The sequence below is a fragment of the Halichoeres trimaculatus genome, unplaced genomic scaffold, assembly GCF_033239565.1.
Source record: "Halichoeres trimaculatus isolate MK-OKI-2021-1 unplaced genomic scaffold, fHalTri1.1 fHalTri1_scaffold_23, whole genome shotgun sequence".
In the NCBI taxonomy this organism is placed as follows: domain Eukaryota; kingdom Metazoa; phylum Chordata; class Actinopteri; order Labriformes; family Labridae; genus Halichoeres; species Halichoeres trimaculatus.
Window position 1 is genome coordinate 23,131,208 of NW_027437201.1, and position 21,201 is coordinate 23,152,408.

Below are 21,201 nucleotides of genomic sequence, written 5' to 3' on the forward strand. Positions count from 1 at the left end.
TAATTGATTAATTAAAAATAAATAAATAAATAAAGAAAAACGAAAAAAATACTCAAAAATACAAGGGGGTAAGATAAGTGATGTGTAAATAAATAAAAAAATAAAATAAAATAACATAACAATAAGAATTGAAAAGTTGGATAAATAACATGGTAAAATGAGAAAGTGTAACATCAGGTGTGTTGTAAAATCAGCTTAAATAGGATAATAAAAGAAAAATCTTTGAACAAAGAATAAAATTCCAATTTTAAAAAAAAAAATATATATACAATTTACTGATATACCGTATTGACCAGAATATAAGATGAGGTTTTGACCGTTGAAAATAATGTGAAAAGTTGGGAGTCGTCTTATAATCAGGGTCTGACCATCGACACTTGCTGATAGTTGTTTAAGGTTGCTACATGACTGCAACAGCAGAGGGCGCCAGTTTTTTGAGAGGCGCGCTGATCATCCAGAGCAAAGTGGATCAGAAGTTGGGAGAGTGAACGGAAACTGAGGCGGAGCTATGATGCTAATTCAAGATACTGATGGATGGTGGAGAAACATTACACAACCATCTAGATAGAAATAGAAAAATGTGGAGTTACAGAGTGTAATGTCTGGAGATGACACGTCCATAAAGAGCGTCTGAAATGTAAACACAAACCTTAGTGACTGGATTTGAAGCCAAAAATTAAATACGTCTGTGATTTCAATAATTGTCTCAGAATTTCACTAAAAATTTGTTGCAAAGTAAATTTTGGTTATCTGTCTTTTTTTAAAGATTGGTCTTGAAAAGAGGAGGGTCGTTTTATAATCAAGTCGTCCTATATTAGGGTCAATACGGTACTTTTATTTTAGGAAGCCAATAAGAATCAGAGTATGTTCACCAAGGATGAATTCCTAAATAGGTTTAATAACATTACTACAAAAGAAAAATACCAACTGAAAATAAATTTTCAAGTATAAATATTTAAATAAATCATCATTAAAGGTTTTCCAATCAGTCAGACTTTATTTGAATGTGCTGTTCAAACAAGAGTGGTAACACAAAATGCTTGACAAAAAGAAAATAAGTGGAAAAAATAATAATCATAAAGAATACTCAAAAAAAATGGCTGCAGCCCCAACACACCAACACCAACAGCTAACTGGAGACCTTAAATGCGGAAACACTGAAGGTAATAAAAAGACGTTAAAACTCAAGATAAGAAAATTAAAAAAAACACATAAACATGAATACTGTATTTTCATAACTTTCTTGTGTTTTGGCTTCACTTTTGGGGAGCTGTCGTGTCATCCTCATAAAGTCTTTGATGAAAACATCTCCAGGGTTTTTTTTTTGACATCTTTACTCCTTTCATTAAAATTTATTTGCAATTATTCTCGGGGTCCCTCTGTCGCGGTTCCCCCATCAAACACCAACCCCAATCAGGAAGACGTGACCTCAATCAGGCTGTGTGTAAGCCCAGTGTCGTTCAGTAGGAAGAAATTTATGACCATGTTAATCGTGAAGGATGAGTCTGAGTCTGCTTTCACAGAAGGTGAGGTAGTTTGTTTTGTTATGTAACACTGAACAATGTTAGCACAGGTAACACTGTCTCAATCTGTGTGTGTGTGTGTGTGTGTTTCTTTCCAGTACTGAAGCTCCTGAAGATGGCTGTGGGGATGAGAGCGTTGCTGGACACCGTTATGCAAGCCCTGCCCCAGGTAACACAATCAATCTCATCGCTCTGAATCCTCCTCTTCCTCATCTCCTCTGCTCCCCCTGGGTTTCTAACTACCTACTGCTCTCCTTAAACAACATCCCACAGGCGTCTCCTCATCTCTACACTCCTCTGTTCAGGGCGCTGTCGTTTCCCATGAGTTATTTTTTACCAGCTCTCCATCTCCTCATTTGCATAGCCAGTCCCCAGCAGGGACGGGTAGAGGAGCGTAGCTGGAGGTGCAGCTCTGAAAGACAGGGAGTGGATTTGAAGGTGATGAAGTCGGTGTACTGGAGCAGCTATTGTTATTCTGTTAACTCAGTCTTCAGTTTAGAAAGAGCTCAACTCTGATTCAACTTTGTTTGTCCCTGAAGGTCAGCTGGTTTCACAGCGAGGTAGAGGACAGGGACAGATCCCAGCAGGACAGAAACAAAACCGACCAGTTTTTGATGAAAGTCGTCTTTGAAACTTTTGAAATGTCTCTGCAGCGGGCTAAATGTTCACTGGTTCATCTGAGCAGCACAGATGGCTATTGATATCCTCTGTATTACCTTTATTAAAGCTGCTGTCAGGAGGATCTGTTTTAGTTGGACTGCATCGCCCCCTTCTAGCCTGGAGTCTTACGCACACTGTCGTAAAGATGTGACTTTAAAAACTGAAATCTTATCAAGTGTTTTATTTTCAGTACAAATTTTCTTAGTAAACTTAATATGAGCCACATTCAACTTATCAGTCCAGAAAAATGTCTTTTTAAACATCTTTAGCATTTGGAAAAAATGTTTTACTTGTTCTAAGCAATTCAGACCTCAGACGTTGCAAGTTTGTACCATACATCAGTAGCTGGCTATTTGTGGCACTACTGGTAGACATCATTTTTTGTCTTTCAAAAATTTGAAATAAGACAATTTTCTGGACTGGTCAGGTGAATGTGGCTCAAATTAAGTTTATAGACATTTTTTCTACTTGCGCTGTTGTTTGAAACGTGACAAAAAGTGAGCGTAAGTTTGTACCGTACATCCATATCCATCCATATCCGTATCCATACGTAGCGCTATCGGCAGCCCAGTGCTACAACATATCCATAGGCTAACATGACAACAAGCTAACTGTCAGTTCATACAGTACCTTAGTAGCCCTCCATATGTAGTGCTATCAGCAGCCCACAAGGTATCCATAGGCTAATGTGTCAACAAGTTTACTGTCAGTCGTACAGTAGATTAGTGGCGGTTCATATGTAGCGCTATCAGCCGCCTATTGCTGTGAGATATGTCTGTAATAGAATAGAATAGAATAGAATAGAACTTTATTTGTCGTTGCAACAAAGTACAAATTACAAATGTGTTACGTTAGTGAATCCTGGTCATGTCCTGCCAGTCATCTACCAATCAGAGCTAACGTAACCTCACTCTTCATTTTATTGCTAGACTCTGGACATTAGCACAAACAGTTTTGCTCTTTTAGCCTTTAGCTTTTGCTCTATCTCTCTCCTGTTTCTCTTTCTTCTGCTCTTCTGTCCTTTTTCTGTCTGACAGTTAGGCTCCAGTGTCCACCATCACTACAAAATTAATCACGGAAATCAAAAAGAAATCGAAACTTCATCAGCTGGCATGGTGTTGTTTAAAGTGTGGATTAGGTTTAGGCAGATATCTAGAAGGGAAACGTTTTAAGATCACTTAGAAACTCCTCACAGAAACTTTAAGTTATCTTTAAGTCTTTTCCTTCCTTTGTTATTAATGTTAAAATCACATCTTGTGTCTGTATATGAGCAGTAGATCACCACGCAGTGATATCCACAACCCAACACACTCCCACAGGTGTGTTTTTGGAGAACGGTCCAATGTTAGCTTTTCATTTCCTCCCGGCTGTTTCTGTGCCTCCCTCTGCTCCTCTCTCAGAGGACTCAGCTTTTTGTTGTCTCTTGTTATTGCAGAGTTTATTTAGTCCGACACTGCTCTCCTCTAATTAATCTGCTTCTCCTCCTGTTGTCTCTCTGCAGGTGGGGAATCTCGGCCTCCTCTTCATGCTCCTCTTCTTTATCTTCGCAGCGCTGGGAGTGGAGCTGTTTGGTGACTTGAGTAAGGACAAATGCAAACATGCACACACACACACACACACACACACACACACACACACACACACTCACACACATGCTGCTCAGGCCGTGCACTGAGTAATTCTCCCGTCTGTGGGTTTAATCTATCTGTTGTTAATTGCTTTCTTAAAAGGCTTTGTTGAAATGCCGTATGGGTTTCTCTAATTGTAGCTTAATGCTGTTAGAGTAATAACACCATTTCAGAGCTATTATCATTTCTTGTCTAAGAATTATGTTGTGGTTTCTGAAAATCTATGAAGGTTTCTCTAGATCACACTGCAAAAAGTGTTTTTCTTTTTTTCTTATTCCTTTTTTTTCTTATTCCTTCACTCTTTCATGTCTCCCCAGTTTGCGACGAGCTCCACCCGTGTGAAGGCCTGGGCCGCTACGCTACATTCAGAAACTTTGGGATGGCGTTCCTGCTGCTGTTCAGAGTTTCCACTGGAGACAACTGGAACGGCATCATGAAGGTGAAACCGAGTCTGCAGCCTGAAATCCAGGACACAGACGCACATTTTCTACAGAAGTTTTCTTTAATTGTCAGTAAACACAACATTCAGACTGGGCTCCTCTTCCTTGGATCAGTGCCAGCTGCAGCACACACCCACAGCGTCCAACCGTGACTACATGCACACACAGCACAAGCTAATCACAGTATTTGACACATAACTGGTTAGCGGGGAGCTAATGTTTAGTAAAAGGTTCATCTGTTGGGTGTTTCCTTTTACTTTGGTTGTTTTTCTTGCTCCATGCTACGTCCGCTATCGTAGCTGCTCTGATTAGCTTCTTCCACTCACTAATTGAGCGAAAGTCACTTGTGTGCTGTGATTGGCTGACGTAACAGCATTTACTCTCCAACTAGAAACATCCCAGTACAAGCAAAACATCAACATCCAGGCAGAGGAGGGGGTTTGAGGCAGACACAGACACTGACACACGTGTATAGAGGCCCAGAGGAGACGACTGAGCAGGATACAGGGCTCTACCTTTACAAAATTGATCATAAGGTGCATCATCTTCAGTTACCATCAGTGAAATCTGGCGTGTTACTCTGTATCTATACTGGTTTGCTCAGATAAAATGTGGGGAAAAGCGTCAGACACACAAGTAATGATGAGAACAATCATGTTGACATGTCTTTAACAAAGAGCTAATGCTAAAGTCAACTTTTTAGCAACAAATATCACACAGCTACCTGTGAGTGTCTGTGTAACCTCAGTCAGAGAGGATCTCATGCAGCGTCTTTGGGTCAAACCAACTCCAGGGAGAGGTTGGGATGTTTTTCGAGGCTTGAGAGTAAGGCACAAGTAGCTGAATTGGAAAAAAAAATAAAGATGACAGGAGTAGACTTATAAATAAGGGGTTAGTAAAACAAAATAAAGCTGCAAGCAGCATTAGACGGGTCCTCGGGTCTTTTGCCGGTTCGTCATGTCGTATGTCTCAATGAGACAAACATTTTGGCGTTGGTTTCATCTCTCTAGGACACTCCTACTGGCCGCTATGGCTGTTTAAGTGTGCCTAGATGGTGAGAGTATATTATGGGATGTTGGGGAGTCGGTTGATACCATGGTAACGTATCCTCTGTTATGCTGAGTGACATCATCAGCTGCATGGATGGAACAGAAAATCAGAGTAGAAATCAAAGACAGAAATCAAGTAGAGTGTAGAGGGGGGGTTTAAGATACATTTTTGGGGATGAAGTCCTCACAGAGTTCACAATTCTACCCCAATCTGTGTAAAAAATATCATATTTTTGTAGGAAAGTTTGTCAGGAATCCATTTTTGGCATTGATAAAGCTGTACAAGTTTTATTTTTTTCTCTAGAAGCCCAAATGAGTCAGAAATCCTGGCCCCAAGTGCTGAAAATAGAAGATTTATTTTAGAAAAATGTCCAAACTACTTGTTCTTTAGGCCAGAATTTTGACTTAATTTGTGTAAAAATATGATAATTTTGTAGGAAATTTTGTCAGGAATCCAACTATGTAATTTTTAAGCTCTATGAGTTTTACTTTTTCGTCTAGAGGCCCAAATGCTGTATCAAGTGTCCTCCCCATCTGTTAACATGGAGGTAGCCGAAAGCGGTCGGCGACTTTGAGGGCTCGCCATTTGAAAACTGGGCCCGAAAAAACAACTTCCCGATCAACTTTTGTAGAGCAGGGTCTAGTCTGTCATTTGAGCCAATTTTCAAGCTAGTACCATTTTTGGTTTTTGACAAGTTAATTTTTGCAGAATGGGTAAAAAAGACTATTAATCTTATGTTGAAAGGGAAATTGCCGGCTTCCTGTTGGAGATAGGTCAGGGGTATCAGTGTAGGATTTTTGCGTCTCAAAGAGACAAACATTTTAGTGTTGGTTTCATCTTTATACGACATTCCTAGTGGCCGCTAGAGCCGTTTTTGTGTGCCACAGTTGCTGTACAGAGCTTATTATGGGATGTTGGGGGTAGGGTTTGGTATCATACGAAAATTTTTCACGATTCTGGGGTGCGTGGCAATTTTGGTGAGTTTTTGTGCATGTTTAGGGGGTCAAATTTGCGTTCAAAGCGCGGACGGAATAATGATAAGAAAGAAACGCAGCAGGAACAATAGTGCCCTCTGCCTAATTAAAGGTTTTTTAAAGAAGTAACGCAAGGATGGCTGTGATCGTGGGAAATCTGTGACTAAAGCGCTAACGTCATGTTTCCTTCCTCCCCAGGACACTTTAAGGGACTGCGCACAGGAAACCACCACCTGCTACAACACCGTGGTCTCCCCCATCTACTTCGTCTCCTTCGTGCTGACCGCTCAGTTCGTCCTGGTCAACGTGGTCATCGCCGTCCTGATGAAGCACCTGGAGGAGAGCAACAAGGAAGCCAAGGAGGAGGCCGAGCTGGAGGCGGAGATGGAGCTGGAGAACAGACTCCAGGCTGAGGCGGCGGACATGGCGATGAGGTCGCCCCAGATCAGCCCTCTGGCTCTGGGCAACGACAGGTCCAGTTCAGGGGGTTCCCCGTGGAGGTCTGCTGGAGGAGGGGGAGGGGGCGGAGACGGTCCCAAGGACTCACCTGCTGCAAACATAAAGAGAGACTCAGTTAACATCACTGCAGAGCCCCCGTCGAGCCTGGAGCCCCAGCTGGAGGTGAGCTCTGAGATTCTTTAGATTAACTTATCTAACGGTGTGTTCACTCGTTTTCTGCACTGAGAGTTCTCAGTAGTTTACGCAGCATCCTGTGAGCCAGAACAGATGCTCTGAGGTCACTTCCTGCCAGGGGGCCCGGCTGTGCAGCTGGTCATATGACCCCTAACTCTCTGCCCAAACCATACGTTGCTGAGCCTGCAAACAATCCTCAAATCAGAGAGTCAGGAAGCAGTCTGCATTTAAATTAAGCATTGTGGGTAATGCGGTTCTCTAGAATCAGGGTCATAAATAACAGTTTATCTTAAATCAGAGTGATAATGTTGCAGTTTCTGGAGCTGTGAGTGAAATATGTGGACCCAGCTACAGTGTGTGTGTGTGTGTTGCTACGACATGCCAGTCATAGATAGGTCACAGTGCCATGGGAAAGCTGGGCTGCAGGACCTTGTTGTTCACTTCCACAGCTATTTCCAGACAGCAGGGATGTTTTCTGGGGAGGAATAGGAAATCGAGGTCTCGCTGTTGCTGAGATGTTATCAGACTCATCCAGAGAAACCTGCAGCCTCACCGCAGCGCTGTAGTGCACTCTTGTGGCTTTGAGGAGTATTACAGGAAGGATAAACCTGAGCTGAACATAAAATTGGAGACTTCTTGAAGCTGTTTTGTTAAAGTAGTCCTGCAGGGATGTGTTTCTCTTTTGTCTTATTTGTGTTTGTATCTGTTTCCACTTAATTAACCGTCTTTTTCTTTCTCTGCTTTCCTTTTTCCCTCCACACCATCGCATGTTTTATCTTTATTTTTTGACTTTATTGTCTTATCTCTTGACTTCTGTCCCCCTCTTCTGTCCCTCTTCTGTCTCTTCTCTCTCTGCATCACACAAAGTTTGTCCAGCGGAGAGCGCTGTTTGACTCGGTCTCCCTGGTCATCCAGGGTTCAGTGGAGGGAGAGTTGAGCTTGATGGACAACCTGTCCGGCTCAATCTGCCACTACTACGCGCTGCCCCCCAGGCCCAGAAAGCACAGCGCCGACAAGAAGGTCAATACCCGGCAGAACGATGACACGCTCACTCCATTTCACTCATCTAGTGTTTCTTTGTTTTTTCTGTCCAACATGTAGGGCTGCACATGTGGTCAGAGGGAAACTTAAAAACGCAAATGGCTACTGGATTTGGAGACAGAGACATTTCTTAAAGCCTTTGTTTGGTTCCTTCAACTTGTTAGTAAACAACATTCAAACTTGGCTCCTCCCCCTTGGCTCAGTGCCAGCTGCAGCACACACCCACAGCCGTAACTACATGAACACACTCACTAGCCCAGCAACCACATGCAGCATTACGTTTCTACTCGAGACCCGTGCACCTAAATCAGCATATTAGCACAAGCTAATCCCGGGTATTTGACTCATACCTGGTTAGCATAAAGCTAACTTGACGCTCTTCGTCCTGTGCTGCTCTCCAAGTTCCTGAAAGCAAGCGAGCCAAGCTTTACACTTGTTTCGGAAAAAGTTTGTCTGTTTGGCGTTTTGTTTCACTTTGTTTGTTTTCTTGCTACGTGCTACATTCGCTATCGTAGCCGCTCTGATTAGCTTCTTTCACTCGCTAATCGATGCAAAAGTCACTTGTGTGCTTTGATTGGCTGACATAACTGCCCTTACTCTCTGCCCAGAAACATCCCAGTACAACCAAAACATCAACATCCAGGCTGAGGAGGGGGTTTGAGGCAGACACAGACACTGACACACATGTATGGAGGCCCAGAGGAGACGATTGAGCAGGATTATTCAAGTAAAAGTTGATCATTTATTTTTAGCTGCGTGAACCCTATACACTGCAAAAAAAAAAAAGTTATCTAATCAAGTGTTTTTGTCTTATTTTACGCAAAAATTGTCTTGTAGAAAGTAAAGAAAAATCTGCTAATAAAAAAGAAAATGTTGCTCCCAAATTTGCTCAAAACTAAAATAAAAATATTATCTTTAAATAACTTGAAATAAAACATTTTTCTGCTAAAAATGAGACAAAAACACTCAAAAAGATTCCAGTTTTTCCGCCTTTTCTTTGACATTGAACTTCTTGCATATCCTGATCCTCATCAGCTGTCTTCTCCAGTTACTATAAATGCCTAAAACTTCCATAAAACCTTTCTGCTAACCGCTTCAAAGAGAGCTTCAGTCAAAATTAGCTCAGCAAACAATGCAGACGTATTAAAGTAAAAAATTCTCAAAGGTCTGACCAAGAGCTCAAACGTCTGCTTCACTTTTTGTTGAAAATGATCCTGTACTCTCATCTTTGTCGGCTGAGTCCCAAGAAAAGATGTTTAGGGCCACTTTGCTGGAGCTAAGTAGGAAAATAAATTACTTTAATGAGGGCGAATGGGCCTCTAAAATAAAGGAGATTAGCCCATAAATATGGAAATGAGGTTGGCTAACTTTTCAGAGCAATAGATTTTTTTAGGGGAAGTTATCTCAACACTAACTTTAGGCAGAAGACTCCGCTTCTATTAAGGAAAATGAAATTATTAAAGATTGATAAAGTTTTAAGAACACAATCCCTAAAGTCTTCACAGTAAATGACTTTAATAAAACTCTTCAGCTCAGTGTTGGGAGATGAAACTCATTACTGAAACACTGTGCAGCCCTACAGCAGCGTCTGTTGGTGTAAAGACATCCCTCACACAGCAGTGTCTCATTCATCCATTCATTCATTCACGTCTGACTCATGTTAAAGCTTCATCAGCTCTGTGTGTGTTCGTCTGTGTGTGTTTCTGTTTCCATCTTTGCAGAACAGTTGCAGCAGAGCCCGCCCTCATGTTTCCTCATGAGTTCACACTCTTACACACCAGTCTGCAGGGTAATGGCTCGATCGATAAAGTATAGATCACTGTGCCGCTGAATAATTCATCTGGGTCACTCTCTCCTCAACTGTTGGCAAATTTTGGCCGGTTACGTCTGCATTACAAAGTCTTTCCTCTTAAAAGCTTTCAGTGGCTTTGAAATGCCGTCATTTGATGCTGTTGGCAGCAACTTAAACTTCAGCTGAAATATTTCCCATCCAGTCTTTAACCTCCAGATCAAAGGTCTGCAACCTGCAGCTCTCTGACTTCTTTACAGTGGCTCCTTGTTGGTTTAAAAAAATATTATTCAAATTAAGTAAAATCTTGAAGAAAATGCAAAAAAATTGCAAACTATTAGTAAACAACTAAAAACTGATGAGTGACGTAATTAATATATGTCATCAAATTTAAGTATTTTTTTACATCTATTTTTTAATGTTTATTTATGGTTTATAATTTATTGATTTTTACATTTTTTTTAATTTTGCAATTTTTTAAAATTTCATTTATATTTTTTTTTTCACAAACTTTTGAATTTTCAATTTTGTGAATTTTATTAATTTTGATAAATTGAATTCTCTGCATTTTTTAATTTTAAGAATTTTTATAAAACTTTTGCAAATTTTCTTAAATTTTTCCACATTTTGAATTTTTTTAAACATGCAAACTTTAAATATTTTCATTAAAAATTTCACAAAGTTCCGAAATTATTTGCTTCGTTTTTCATAATAAAATATTTTTGAAACTTTTGCAAATTTTTAAAATCTATTTTTTTTGCATTCTTTATATTTCAAATTTAAAAAAAAAAAAAACAAAAACAAAAAAAAAAAAAACTTGTGGGTGGAGCCTATCCCAGCTGTCATTGGGTAAGAGGACTCTTGCAAATTTTTGAAATTTATTTTTTTTCTAAATTTTTGGCAAATTAATTAAAAATAAAAAATGAATACATTACATTTATAAAATTAAATTAAATTAAATTAAATTAAATTAAATTAAATTAAATTAAATTAAATTGAATTGAATTGAATTAAATTAAATAAGATTTTTAAAAAATGAAGAGAGAAAGAAACACAGTTAATATTTAAAATCCCTGCTTCAATGCTCACCTGTTTCTGCAAAGAGTGTAACTGTCACATCAAGATCCCGTCCAACACTTTGTCTGTCACTCATAATCCCTGATGCTCATAATCTCACCACTGTTTACTGTAATGTGTGTGTGTTTGTGTCTTAAAGTTGTAACTTTATCGAGCAGCTCATTTTTTTCTGCTACAAACTTTATCCACGTCGTTTCAGACGTGTTTCCTTTAGCTGCAGCTCTTTGTGTGTGTAGCTCCGTTTTTTCATGTTGCACACTCTGCGTGTTTCTCTGCTCATCAGCCATTGTCTCTTCCTGCCTAGATCCCTCTAGCGGAGATGGAAGCTCTGTCTCTGGCCTCTGAAAAATCCTGGTCCCTAGCTCTGACAGACGACTCGGCCCCTGACGATTTTAACCCCTTCTTTCTAACCAGTCTGGAATGCAATGTACTGACAGTTTCTCTCTTTCTTCCTCCATCTCTGTCCCTCCTCTTCCTCCTCTGTCCCTCTGCTGTATCTGGTAGTATCTTCCTCTTCCAGGGCTCTTCCAAAGCTTCCTGTCCCTCTGCCACTCCTCAAACCCAAACGCTCTCAAACGCAGTCACGTAAAAAGCCCAGAGTGAAGCAGCAGGTGCTGGTTTAAAATATAACTTTGTACTTTAACTCTCTGCACAGTGAAAAGAAACCAAGCAGCTGGGATGTGTTTGCCAATGGATATTAAAGCATTGCTCTGGAAACCGCAGACACAAACAGTTTTTTTATTTTCTGCACATTTCTGTAGAAATAAATAAAGTCATGTAACAACATGCTCTCTCAATACATTCATCATGAATCAAATATTTCCCAAGACTTGTTCATCAGTGGTTTGAAGAAAAGATTTGGCTCAATTGAATGAAAAAAGAGGTCAAAATGAATCAGACAATCAAATCTGAACTAAAACATTTACACGTGAAACACTGTTTACTAAAAGTTTAGCTTAGAGATTCTCAGGAACTGAAATTCAAGGACAACCTCCTGCTGTTCAGTTTAACCTGTTAAAGCCATGAAGCACTTTGATACTTGCACAGAAAAATGCTGTATAAATTAGTTTTTATTATTTATTAAAAAGTTAACAACGTCTAAAGACTATATCATGAGCCATATCCGCCATATTCAGAGGACCTGACATCAACTTTTTCCAATCAAGTTTATAAACAAAGACTTAAATTAAGGGCTTAGATTTAAAGAGCAAACAAACAAAAAAATACATAAAAAATAAAAACATTGATAAATGATAATAGTTATGTAAATGAATAAATACATAAATAAAAATAAATAAATAAAGGGCTTAAGTTTGAAGAATGAACAAACGAACAAAAAAGTAAATCAATAAATAATAAAAAATTAAATTAATGATAAAAAACATACCAGGCAATTAAATACATAAATAATTATAAATAAATAAGGGACATAAATTTTAAGAACAAACAAATAAATTAATTAATTAATTAATATATACATAAAAAAATATAAATACATAAATGACTTAAATTTGAAAAAACAAACAAACAATTAACTAAATATATAAATACTAGAAAAATGAAATAAATGCATAAATAATTATAAATAAATATCTGCATAAATAAATACATTTTTCAACAAAAAATCATGATTTAAAATTATTAAACAAAAAATCCTAATATTACTGTATATTTTTTTTCTCCTGTCCATATTAAATTATTAAAAAAAGTTTATATGACATCAAAATAAGTTACGAACTATAAAAACCCAACAAGTCTATCACCGTCATTGTCTGAAATGACACGATTATACTTTGGAAACCTTTTGGAAAATTTCCAAGTCTAATGAAATAAAGTTTGTTCATTTCACACCTGAAACTGGGGTTGGCTTATAGAGGTTAAAATTTAAAAAAATGAAAAAACTGATGAAATTCTACTAAATTTACTTGTTTTTGCATATTCTCAAACTTTTTTTTGGTTGAGACGTTTTTGGACGAATAAAAACAGATCACACTTCTTTAAACCATCGCTCTCACGGCTGTTTTCTCGTTGTGTCGATACGTACGGTCTGTAAATGACTGATGTCAGCAGCTTCACCAGGATTAATCTATAACCGTACATCAGGACTGTGACACTGAGGGAAAGGACACCTCCTCATAAAGGGAAAATTAATTGAATATCATCGAGGCGTCTGCGTAAAATTAACAACCACTTTGGCTCATTAGTGATCACATCACACTCTGACAGACTCTGTAACCTTGGCCCAGGCTGCTCATCCCGGCTGTAACGCAGAGATCATTCCTCCATCATTGACCTCAGGAGCAGACGTGAAATCAGCTGATCGGATTGTTATGATTACAGAGAGGAAGAGGAGAAGAGGAGGAGAGGAGGAGAAGAGGAGAGCAGGAGGCTTTGAAAGACCCTGATGAATCTAACCATGTGCTCTCCAACTCCCACTTTTTCATCCACCTTTCCAGCCTAATGTGTGTTACTCTCCAGTCCAGTCCAGTCCAGTCCAGTCCAGTCCAGTAGAGTAGTGCGCCTCCTGCCAGTTTGCAGTCTCCTCTCTGTCTTTCTCCTTCCTCTCCTTCCTGTTTTCTGGCCTCCTCTCGTCTTTCTTCCTGTGTGCTTTCAGTGTGTCTCGTTGATGTCTGAAACGTCTGGAGTCCTCTCTGAGTCCTCGTGTTGGAAACATGGTTAGAGCTCTGGTGGTTCTGTGATGAATGGTTCTGTTTTGGACGGGCTGCAGGAAACTGCCTGAGCTGACACACACTCACAGGACAGGAGGAAACACGTAAAGACAGAGTTTGATCTGATGTGACAGGTTTCGTAGAGTCTGTGATCTGTGTCAGCTCTGTGCCCGTCTGTCCTCCGTGTCCTCTGATGACCCCTGCCTCTGTCCACGTCTTAAAGCGATATCAGCCGTGTTGTGTGTGAGTGTGAGAGTGTGTGAGGTATAACCCTCCAGCTCCAGACGGACCCTGACTCCTCCTCTCCTCTCCCCCAGTCAGAGCAGTTGGATCCTGGGGAGACGCTGGAAGGCAACCTGCTGAGCGTCAGGAAGCCCACGGTGGGACGCACACACTCGCTGCCCAACGACAGCTACATGTTCCCGCCCTGGCAGCCGCCGCTTACGCCAGCACAGCTCTCAGCACAGACGCAGGCGCCGCAGCACATCCTGGGTACGCAGAGAGGTGGGTCACAGGAAAACCAGCGCTCAGAAAGCGCAGGAAATTCAAAATGAGTGACTATGAAGTTCCATTCACTTTGGAACCAAAAGGATACCTGTATGAACCGGAGCACACAGAAGAGGAGCTGCTACAGATGGAGACTGAAAGGAATACAGAGGAAACATCCGCGGACACTGGACATCGAGATGCTGAGTGTTACTGCTGCCACGACTGTTGTTGTTGTTGCTGTTACAGGACACTCCAGAATTCAGAAGCGCAGGGAAATCTGTGTGATGATCTGTGTGTCCTCAGACAAATCCTGAAGAGTGTCTGTAACCAAGTTCCACTCGTGACAGCAGTAACACTCAGCATCCGTGGGCATTGAGTCACAGCTCAGACATTTACACCACTGAGTATTTCCGACTCTGTCTTGATGTCCAGTATCCACGGATGTTTCCTCTGTATTCCTTTCAGTCTCCATCTGTAGCAGCTCCTCTTCTGTGTGCTCCGGTTCATACAGGTATCCTTTTGGTTCCAAAGTGAATGAAACTTCATCGTCGCTGTCATGGTCACTCATTTTGAATTTCCTACGCTGCCTCACAATCCTTAGAGTACAAACAAAAGAATTATGACACTTAATCAAACTTACACGACGCTAAAACCAGCGTCTGAAGCATACCTTGTTTACATTCCCTACAGCTGGAAGGAGGAGGGGGGACAGTGCGCACTAGCGCTGCGCGGAAGGATACATGACCAGTTAGTTAGGTCCAAATAAATGTTTATATTTCCGAAGACTTAATGCACTTAAAAAATATTTGATGTAGCGTACTCTCAAACTGTGGTATTACTTTTTGATTTGAGTTCTTGTAGGCAGAGAAAATAGCCTTTGAATTTGGTACCGTCTGTCCCTGTTAGTGTCTATTTCCTCGTCACCATCGATTACAGTTTGTGTCTTACTGAGGGAGAGGAGACAGCTTTCTACTGTATCTAATGTCCTTAGTGGTCACATAGAGCTCATACAACCCCACTTCAAAAAAACTGAACTGTCCCTTTAAGACATTTTCAGTTAAAATGAAACAAAAACACTTGATAAGATTCAGTTTTTACACCAGCTGTTTTAGCCGAGCTGTGGGAGCTGATTTATCGACTCTGCTGTTTTGTTTTGAAGTTTTGTAAAGTCTTCAGACCTCTACCTGTAGGAGTCACCCCACCTCCTCCACCTGTTCCTCCTCAGGCTCCCGCGGCTCCGTGCGCTCACAGCCGGAGGAGTCCTCCCAGCAGCTGACCGTCCCCACCGAGCTTTTCCGCCCCATCAGCCCCCACAGCCACTCAGACTCTGAGAGCATACCCCGACTCCCCCCTCCCAGACGCACACACACACTCAGCCGGACCCTCCGCAGACAGGTGAGCCCATCACACACACACCTGTACCGTCTCGTCTGATCCATCTGTAGTATCTGTTTAACGTCACTGGCTCTTTTTTCTGTTTCCCCTCACGCTGTCAAATGTCTTCTCCTTTAAATCACTCTTCCTCCTCCTCCTTCCTCTCCTCCTCTTCCTCTCCTTCATCCATCGTCCTGTATCTGTTTCTTTATGACTCCAGCTCAGTTGGGGCCAAAAACCGCCCGACCCTGAGCTCCTCCTGAAACACAGATACTCCTGTTTCTGAAAAACGGGGATCAGACTCCTGGGCCTTTCAGAAACCCTGGACCCCATGTTCATCTCACACACACACTTTCCTGTCAGTGGAGGATTGAATCCACAGCTCATCATCAGCCACAGAGCATCTTTAAATCCACTATCTGAGGGTCTGAATGTATCAAAGCAGACATGATGCTTCCCATCATGCAGTTCACTGACCACGTGATGAACTTGACTTCTCAGGGTGTTGCTACAGAGCAGCGACGAGCACTTGTGATTTTTTACGGTACACAGTCCTGACTCCATTATCCCCAAACGTCTGGGTCGTTTTCAGTGAGGTCTCAGCGTCAGTCTTATTATCAGTGACCATGTGATGTGATGTGATGTGGCTGGTGATTGGCCGGTCTGGTTTGACATCTTTGACCACTAGGTGTCTCTGTGACCACACAGTTCAGGCTCACACAGGGGAACCTTACAGTGAACGCATGCTTCTTCTCTTCATCTCTCTGGACGTTTCCATCTGCACTTTTTATCCTGTGTTCAAGACGTCATTGATTGAGAGTGAATCTGTAATCAGGGGAACGTTTCAGGTACACAGAAAGTAAAAATGCTTTTTTACTTCATATTCTATTTGCTTGCAGAGATTATCCATCCCAGTTATCATGAGACACTTCTAAAAAAGAGAAAAGACCTTATAGCAGTGTTTGAATTTGTCATGTGACCCTCTGGAGGTCATACTGAATCCCTTTTTTGCAGACTTTGATGCAGGGACCACTTCGGCCAATTGTCCAATAGCTCTTTTACCCCGGTCTCTCTCAGTTTAGCAAAAAAACATTCATGTTAAAAGACAAGAAAAGCTTAATCTCTGGTAGTTTAACTTTTTTCACTCATTAATTGAAGGAAACTTGTAAAAATGCAAATGTTGCCCTGAGGAAATGTCAGACTCAAACTGTCGGCTCTGGTCGACTCAGGTAGGCAACGTTCAGATGTGGAATCTTCTAAAAAAAAGTTATTTTCTAAAGTTTTTAAACTTTTTATGGCTTGCATTGTAAACTGTTGAGGCCATCAAGTATCAACCATGTGTTATTGAAAGAAATGTGTTGAAATATATAAATAAATAACTGTCTTTTTTCATAACTGACTGTTATAGTACAGTGTTGCCTCAAGACAACAAACCCTCAAAATATCTAAAAAAAAATATATATTTTTTTTTCTTTCTTTTTTTTTTTATTTCTTTAGGTTATGTTTATTTGGTCAATTTTGTATGGATGAGGATTAGGGCCACTGAAAAACAGTCTTTTTCTTCCCCTACTATTTTTTTTTTTTTTTAATGTCTTTAGATCATGTTTATCTGATTTTTTTTTTTTTATCTGTAAGAGGATTAGGGCCTTTAAAAAACACACATTTTTTTACCTTACTATATTTTCTGAGAAGAAACTCGGAAATCTGGGGAAAAAAAAGTTAGAATTCAGAAAAAAATATTAATTAAAAAATTGATGTTTTTTTTTTAGTGGCCCTTGTCCTCTTGTCTAATTAAAAAAAAAATTCTCAAAAAATTTTTATTAACTGACATCACTATATGTGCTACAGCGGGTTAAATATTTCAGTAACAAAAAAATTGGTACATTTACATACACACACACACATACATGTATATATTTATATATATATATATATATATATATATATATATATATATATATATATATATATATATATATATATATATATATATATATATATAATTTGCTTTGGAAGAGGATTAGAGGATTAGGGCCACTGAAGAACAGTCTTATTTATTTATTTTTTTTACTACTATTTTTTCCGAGGAAACAGTCAGAATTCAGAAAAAAAATAATAATTAAAAAATGGACGTTTTATTCAATGGCCCTTATCCTCTTTTTTATTTAAAAAAAAAAAACTTTCAAAACATTTTTTTCAACTGGCATCACCATGTGTGCTTCAGCGGGTAAAATATTTCAGTTACAAAAGAAAAAAAAATGGTTCATTTTTTTTTCATTAACTGTGGCATTGACAAAAGTTGTGTCTATTTTTTTTTTTTTACCATAAATCCATATCATAGTCAATTTAGAGTTATTCAACATTTCTCCCTTATTAGTTATTTCACAGTTTAGACACATTTTTATTCCAATTATCTTTTTATTTATGATATTTCACATTTTTGCAAGAACAAAACCAAAATGAACAAAGTCAAATATCAGAAAGGAGAATAAAACAGGACGAAACAGGACAAAAAAAATAAATATATATATATATATATATACAAGACAGTTAAAAAGTAAAATGATTGAAGAGGAAGACAAAAACAAAACAAAAAAAAAATACAAAAGACAAACAAACAAAAAAAAACAAATAATACATTGAATTAATAAACCATGGTCACAGTGTTTTTTCCTCCTTTGCACTCAGAGTCAGTGCATGAGCTGTCGAGCGACATAGATGTCAGAGGTCCATAAGCGGTTTCCATATTTTTAGGAGTTTATAGACAAAATTTAAAAGAATTATGTCTCAAAAGTCCCAGTAACCAGCTGACAGGACAAGAAGAGAGAAACCTGTCTCTACAACTCTACAGTTAGTGACGCTAACACAGTCCACATTTCCTCCATGTTTTGTCCTTTGAACATGGCACCACCTGACCTCCATCAGCTCATATTTCTGCTCCTTTTCTCCACACTTTGGTCTTTATAACATCTATAGTAAGAAGAGCAGAACATGTTGGTTGATGAAGAGTTAATGCGCCCCATGTACAGACAATCATTCTGATGAAATATTGATGAGGAGTGAATTGTTTTATCTACATTATCCAAATTTCAACACGTGATTTGTATTTTTGGCTAAATAAATCATGGAAGCTGTTAAATTTCTGTGTTAATGAAAGTGAGATATCAGAAAAATGACCCCCTGTTTGGTAAAACTGATTCATGGACTTGAAGCGTCCCCCTGATTACAGACCCACTCTTCTGCTTACTAACGCCGCCTTTCCTACAGCTGTGACTCGTCACGTTCACCCTCTGACTCTTGGCCTCAACGCTGAGCCTGAAGGAAAACAAAGGAAACACTCGTCAGGATCAGTTTTATTTTAATTGGCATGGCTCGTGGTCTGCAGGGGTCGTGTGAAGGGTCAAAGGTCAGAGGGTGAGGAAGTCTGGCTCAGAGTTCGTCGTATCCAGACGTTTTCTTCCACCTGAAATCAGCTGTTAGTTAAAGGACTTCTCTGTGCACCAAGTGTTGGGATGTCTAATCTCAGTTTTTAAAATCCCTGATTGATATGAAGTCACAGATTTCTGACATTAGTTTGGATTTTAATCTGAATTTGTTGATTTGAGTTGACTCACGCCATTTCCTCTGACGAGCGAATCAGGACTCAGGGAATCTGCGACGAACTCTGACCCAGACCAACGCTTCACATCTTCACCTCCTTAAACTAACTCGGTGTCCCCTCTCATCCTCCGCCCTCCTCCTATCATCACACTGACCTTCATCTCCCTCCTCTTCTCCCCCCACCCCGACCCTCACCCCGCCCTCCACGCCGCGTCCCCAGGTGGCGGTGTCTACTGACTCTCAGGAGGCCCTGTGCCCAGACGGAGCCGAGAGCCTGGAGGGACTTGTGAATGTGGCTTCTCTGGGCCTCCCTCCATCCTCCTCCTCCTCTTCCTCCTCCTCTTCCTCCCCCTCACCTTGCTCCCACCATCATCATCATCAGCAGCCCGCCCTCTGCCTGGTCCCCGCCACACCAGGTGCGTCCCCCAAACCCCTGCGCCCCAGCAGCGTGCACACCCAGCTCCACGACCAGCACTGCCTCGCCTCCTCCTCTCCTTCCTCCTCCTCCCCCTCGCCTCCTCCTCCCGTGCCGGCCCGGCTGCACCAACAGGAGGAGACCTCCGTGGATCAGGAGGTGTCGCTCATTACTTGCACAGGGTTCGCCGGCAGCGATGACATCACAGCAGAGGACAGCGGCGACGGAGGCACAGAGGGTTACAGCGAGGAGAGGCGGAGCCCGTGTCTGAGGCAGCTGAAGAGGTTCCACAGCGTGGACACGCACAGCCGCGGCGCCCTCCTGCCCCGCCCGCGGCCCTACTCCTGGCTGGACGACCCGCGGCGCCACTCCGTGGAGGTCTGCTCCTCGGTGGAGTCCAGCCCCCAGCGCAGCACCACCTCCACCTCCTCTGGCTTCGTGTCCCGGGCCGACAGCCTCCAGATCCAGAGCCAGACCTCCACGCAGACCTCACTGCCCTCGCCGCGACGCAAGAAGAAGATGAGCCCGCCCTGCATCTCCGTGGACCCTCCGGACGGACTGGAGCCTCACTCCGGCCTCTACCCGGGGCTGGGCGGACTTGGGGGGCTGGGGCTGGGGGGACTCGGGATGCCCCCTCCCCTCCCCAGCCGGGACAGCTGCTTGAGGAGGAGAGCGCCCTCTAGTGAATCCAAGGACTCCTTCGACCTGGGCAACGGGGAGGGGTCAGGACAGGAAGGAGGCTCCCCGAACCCCAACACCAACCCCAAGCTATTGACTCTGCCCAGTTTTTCCTTTGAGAAGACGAGCTCCGAGCACTGAACACACACACACACACACTCCATCACACACACACACACACGCACACACACCCACAAACCGAGCTGGACAAAGCCTCCACGCACATAAACACACGATGCACTCTGTGTGTCTGTGATGGTGATAGTTCTAGTAATAACGCTGTAGAAAGTAATAACGGTGAAACTACAACAAACAGTCCAAACGCCGTCGGCTTCGCGAGGAGCCGGGCGCCGTCGTGGTGTGACCATCCCTCGTCTTTGTCTTGTTACTGCCAAAACAACCAGAGAAGAAGAAGGAGACACATGAAGCGACCAAACGGGACTGTTTCTCTTCTGCTACGCCTGCATGCCACTGGCTGCAGCTCGACCGGTGACACCTGGCGCCCCCGTGTGGCCGCCGACTGAACTGCCTGGTGTCGCCCAGTCAGTGGAGGTACAAAGCAATATGAACGTTTTAGAGACACTATTTTCTTAAATTATTGGGCCATAGCGTTTGTACAGGATGTTGTTTTTTAATTTCACTCAGTAGTTATCTTCTCGTCCTTCTTTGTGAGTTCATTTCCGTTTTTTTGTCCGATTGTTTGTCTTTGTCTTTTTTTTCACTGTAGGATATTTCTAGCTTTCTTGGTTTACTGAGGAAAGTGAACATTTTTCAAAGTGCTGAAAACCATGTATTTGTAGGAATAATATATAAATATATCTCTAAAAACAAGTCATTAAACTGAGCTTGGATTTTTAAGCACATTCATCAGACCCTGGTGATTTGGTTCTTGGGGAAAAAGAGGCTGCGTTTGATTTTTTTCGACAGTGATTGCAGGAGTCTCCTGAGTGTTTCCAGCAAGATGAAGACACGTCACTGATTTGATTAAAAAGTTTCTCGTTATGTAAATTTTTCTGTGACTTTTAGTTTGACTCATACTTTAAGGGTGCCATCCACGTTCAGGTAAGTGTTTTTTGCTTTTTGCAGAGTTTCCAGGTCTTCAGATAATTTATCGTAAAACCAGGTTCAAAGAAAGACTTTCTCTTCTGCTCTGTTTGCACA

The 21,201-nt window shown here is 41.3% G+C and overlaps 1 protein-coding gene across 16 annotated transcripts in view; it reads left to right on the forward strand.

The window, feature by feature from the left end:
• The window catches only part of cacna1g (calcium channel, voltage-dependent, T type, alpha 1G subunit), a 380,213-nt gene extending 359,327 nt beyond the window's left edge, over nt 1-20,886 (forward strand). For 11 of the 16 annotated variants that reach the window (XM_074662958.1, XM_074662959.1, XM_074662955.1 and 8 more), the window contains 9 exons: nt 1,622-1,692; nt 3,685-3,763; nt 4,129-4,250; nt 6,474-6,896; nt 7,776-7,928; nt 11,120-11,242; nt 13,802-13,988; nt 15,199-15,368; nt 19,168-20,886. In XM_074662958.1, coding sequence (XP_074519059.1) covers nt 1,622-1,692; nt 3,685-3,763; nt 4,129-4,250; nt 6,474-6,896; nt 7,776-7,928; nt 11,120-11,242; nt 13,802-13,988; nt 15,199-15,368; nt 19,168-20,181 — 2,342 coding nt within the window. In that variant the 3' untranslated portion in view covers nt 20,182-20,886. Of the gene's footprint in view, nt 1-1,621; nt 1,693-3,684; nt 3,764-4,128; nt 4,251-6,473; nt 6,897-7,775; nt 7,929-11,119; nt 11,243-13,801; nt 13,989-15,198; nt 15,369-15,567; nt 16,780-19,167 lie in introns of those variants that run through there. The other 5 variants (XM_074662960.1, XM_074662969.1, XM_074662966.1 and 2 more) reach the window with 5 other exon arrangements.
• The last annotated feature ends 315 nt before the right edge of the window (nt 20,887-21,201 follow it).